At 34.5% G+C, this 4,387-nt stretch overlaps 1 protein-coding gene across 1 annotated transcript in view; it reads left to right on the forward strand.

Moving 5' to 3' along the window:
* UBR5 (ubiquitin protein ligase E3 component n-recognin 5) overlaps positions 1-4,387 on the forward strand; it is a 119,870-nt gene that overhangs the window by 39,063 nt on the left and 76,420 nt on the right. Inside the window, exons 10-12 of the mRNA XM_015561701.1 lie at positions 2,873-2,989; positions 3,072-3,182; positions 3,811-3,966. Coding sequence (XP_015417187.1) covers positions 2,873-2,989; positions 3,072-3,182; positions 3,811-3,966 — 384 coding nt within the window. The remainder of the gene's footprint in view (positions 1-2,872; positions 2,990-3,071; positions 3,183-3,810; positions 3,967-4,387) is intronic.

Here is a 4,387-nt window from a genome sequence, read left to right on the forward strand (position 1 = left end):
TGTAGTGTTTTTTTTTTTCATAAAAATTATATCAACATGAGATATATTACTGTTAAATGAATATTTTAAAATTTCTCAGTTTTAACTATTTACATATTAAAAACCAACTATATTGACCCACATAAACAAAATATTTTTAGGTTCTCAGTGATGTTTAATAGGGAAGAGTTTGAGGGCTATTGTTACATGATTCATTAGACTCATAGAAGTTTAATTTCAGGATAAAACTTGACATTTATATTCATTATAGTAAGTGCTGTAGTGGATGTTTAAGGACTTTATAATCCCTAACACTTAGACAAATGGTGGATTTTATTACATAATGTGGAGCTAATCTCCTCATCTGACACTTTCAGTTCATTTTTTTCTCTCTACCGTATTACTTATATCCTCTGAGTCTTAAAAAGTTTTAACCATTTTAGCTGTTATTTTTCTCTAAAACACAGCTGAAATGGAGCTGTTCTTTTTGTTTGTGGCTATTTTTTGCTACTCGTGGTTGTCTTGTCCTGATCCTTTGTTGGCCTTCCAATTAGAAAGTTTTCAGCAATTACGAACTGTTTTGACTATTATTGTCCTATTTATGTCAGTTGCTTTGGACAGTTTCTCTCTTCTTGGAGCTCCCCTTTTCCTAGTTAGTTCAAACATTGCTCTCTGATGTTCTCCAAGTTCCTTGTTCACTGGACTCACAATTGCTTTATTACCATGTAGGATGACATTACTATAGACGGGGGAGGGGGCTGAACAGATACTTTAGAGATACACTGAAGAAAAGCTGAACACAATAGCATGGCATGAAATTGCTGAAAGATAGCAACATGTTAACAGTTTGGTGTAGAGCTAAGATTTTGTTTTGAACCTACAAACAACTGAAGGTTTAAGACAGTCACAGCCACAGAACGAGTGTTCATGTGTCAGCATCAGAAAAAATTATTGATCATGTAGAGTTTTTAGCTGCACTTGCACTCACAGATCATAATTATTGAGAGAAATGTACAGGCATATCTCCTTTTATTGTGCTTTGCAGATACTGTGTTTTTTTTACAAATTGAAGGTTTGTGGCAAAGACGTCTTATCCACATTATTTTTTCAACAGGCTCAGATGATAGCATTTGAGCAATAAAGTATTTTTAAATTAAGGTACATAATTTTTTTAGACATAATGATACTGTACACCTAATAGATTACAATAATAGTATAAACTTTTATATGTGCCGGGAAACCAAAAAATTTGCGAGACTCGTTTTATTCTGATATTAACGTTATTGTGGTGATAAGGAACAGAACCCACAATACCTCTGAGGTGGGCTTGTATTTTCATTGTATATCTTGTTAGATGTTGGGCCCTGGATATACAACTCCTGACTTTAAGGTGAATTTATTTTTATTAGAAGGCTTTAATACATCTAATTTGTCTCGCCACATTTCTTCTTCTTCAAGTATAGCCTCCTTATTGGTCCTCTTTCAGACTTTAAGCTTTCCACCATTCTTTTCTGAAAATTTGTAGATGAAACTTCCCTTTAAGTCACAGCAAAGCAGGATACACCTTTTTCAAAAAGCTAGCTATTAAGAACTATTCATTAGAGATCATAGAACTAGACTTGGTGACGTATAATTGTTCTTTTGATAGAACTGCGATTCTATGCCATTGTTTCCAGTTGTCATACTTATCAAATGTATAGCTTCTGTGTCACTTTAAGTATAAATCACCAAAAAACATATATGCCACTGTCAAGTACAACATGATCATTAGTTATTAGGTAATTGAACAGAACATCAGTAAAATTAGGCTACTAGAGAAATCAAGAGATTTCCAGAAATGATGTTTATGTCTTTTTTTGGTGCTAGCGTTAGTGCATTTGATAGTGTCACCTTGCAGCTTATTGGTTTCAGGATGTTCTCTCACAGTGAAAATTTATAGATTGTTCTTAAATTGAACTATAGATTGTTCTATAGATTGAACTCTGCTAAATGCTAACACTAATGTGTGCGTACTCTTTTAATTTAAGAGAAAGCTTACATTATCTCAGGAAGCTTCTGGCCTGTAGAAAACAACAGTCTTCTGTGGGAAACAAACATCAATAGCTGTGAAGTGATAGAATCTATATAGGGTCATGAATTAAAGAAAATAATTCAAATTACAAGAAACAGACAAAAAGTGTACTTGTGTCCTAACCGGTTTGGCTCAGTGGATAGAACAAAAAAATTATCATTGACATTGTTTATTTACATTTACTGTCCAAGCTTTGTATAATTTAATTGCATTCCAACCCATTGCATGTACATCACCTTAAAACTAAACAAACTTTTACCTTAAAAACCAACACAGACGTTTATTTTAGCAGCTTGAAAAAGCCTACAGAGAGGGAATCTCTTTTGACACTCAACTTTCCCTGCTCTACTTACTATGTGCACTGTTCTAAGAACTGGGGAGACAGTAGTAAACAATACAAAGCTTATATTCTATTGAGATAGAGCATGAACAAGTTAATATAATATAAATTATGAAATGCTATGAAGGAAAAAGAAGGCAGCGTAAGGAGATAAAATATGTGAGTGGTGGTTTTATAGATGGTGTGGTCAGAGAGGGTCTCATCTGAGCAGACTTGATTGAGGAGAGGGAACGAGTCACATGAGAAACAAGACAAGAATAAGGACATGGTGGGTTCCTGGTGGACATGGTCCCGGAGTGGGAAGAAGGCCGGTGTGAGTGGAGGGAGGGAGCTGGGGCCATATAGTGGGCCTGGAGGCTGGCTGAAGAATGTCATAGCTGTGGCTTATGTGTTCACATAATCCAGGTTTTATGTGATATTGTATCCAAACCATTAGTTCGGCAACTGTTACATTTATACATTGTGATATTTTTACTTTATAGGATGGGACAAAATTCATCTGTATTGGGGCCCTATATTCTGAGCTTTTGGCTGTGAGCAGTAAAGGAGAACTTTATCAGTGGAAGTGGAGTGAATCGGAGCCTTACAGGAATGCACAGGTATTTTATATTAAATCTTTCATTGACTAGCTCTGCATTATCAGCATACAAAATGGTGATCATTTTTCTTATGCTTTCAAAGAATCCTTCATTGCATCATCCACGAGCAACATTTTTGGGGCTGACCAATGAAAAGATAGTCCTCCTGTCTGCAAATAGCATAAGAGCAACTGTAGCTACAGAAAATAACAAGGTATGAAACACTTTGCATTGATTGATGAACACTTTATGCTTATATTCTTGATTTTTCTTCTCCCTTTTCCATCTTTTCCTTTTGTCTTTCTAAGTAGATCCACATATACAAAGTGTTTCAGCCTTAGTAGAGTAATCCAATATAGTCTTTTTGTTGTGTGTTTATCTCTCTATATTATTATCCAACTCTGGAGGTAGCTTTCTGTTTTAAGGGAAGGAAAAAATATTCATGGTAAGTGCTGATGAAAAGAGATATGAAAAGCATTGTAACTTGAGATTACATTATAAATTGAGAAAGTATGAATATATGCCTCAGATTATCAGTTTGGCTTTAAAAGAGTCATTAAATTCTTTTAAAATTTGTTGGAGCAAGTGTTTACTTTTAATTAATGCCTTACATGGCTTTAGACAATCATTTCAGTAACTGCTATTTTGACTTATTTGTGTAAAGAAAGTATTTTACTTTCTAGTCTTACTAAGACCCTTTTCTGAATTATGTATTTTTTTTTTAGCATTTAGCTCAAAACTGGAATTTTAGAATTCTAGCTCATAGAATATAAAGTTTTGACCACAGTTCTTTTGAAAAGGTTACTTGTTTTTATTTAAACCTTTGCTATTTTATTCTTTAGGTTGCTACATGGGTAGATGAAACTTTAAGTTCTGTGGCTTCTAAATTAGAGCACACTGCACAGACTTATTCTGAACTTCAAGGTGAACGGATAGTTTCTTTACATTGCTGTGCCCTCTATACCTGTGCCCAGCTAGAAAACAATTTATATTGGTGGTGAGTATCACTGGGAGGGGGACTCTGAATGCTTTATGTGCATAGATAGGTGCTTGGAATACCAACATGAGAAGGTCAGCAAAAGATGCTTTATAGAGAGGGAAGTTTCACTTTGGAGCAAAGTAACATTAAAAATACCGTAAAAGAGAAGCCTATAAAAATAATGCATACTTGGTGCATCAGAAATTTTATAAAAATATAAAGTAGTAACAAAAATCACCTATAATCCCACACCTCAAAGATATAACTACTGTTAACATTTAGTGGTATTTTAGTCGTTCTTTCTTATACGTAAATGTGTCCCCTTTTTTTACATAATTGAAAGCATAGGTTATAGGGGACTTTCTAATTCAACAGTGTTACTTAAAATGTAATTTTAGCCCTAGCCGGTTTGGCTCAGCCCCTGGACAAGCGGGGCAGCG

Source organism: Myotis davidii, unplaced genomic scaffold (genome assembly GCF_000327345.1).
Source record: "Myotis davidii unplaced genomic scaffold, ASM32734v1 scaffold497, whole genome shotgun sequence".
Taxonomy (NCBI): Eukaryota; Metazoa; Chordata; class Mammalia; order Chiroptera; family Vespertilionidae; genus Myotis; species Myotis davidii.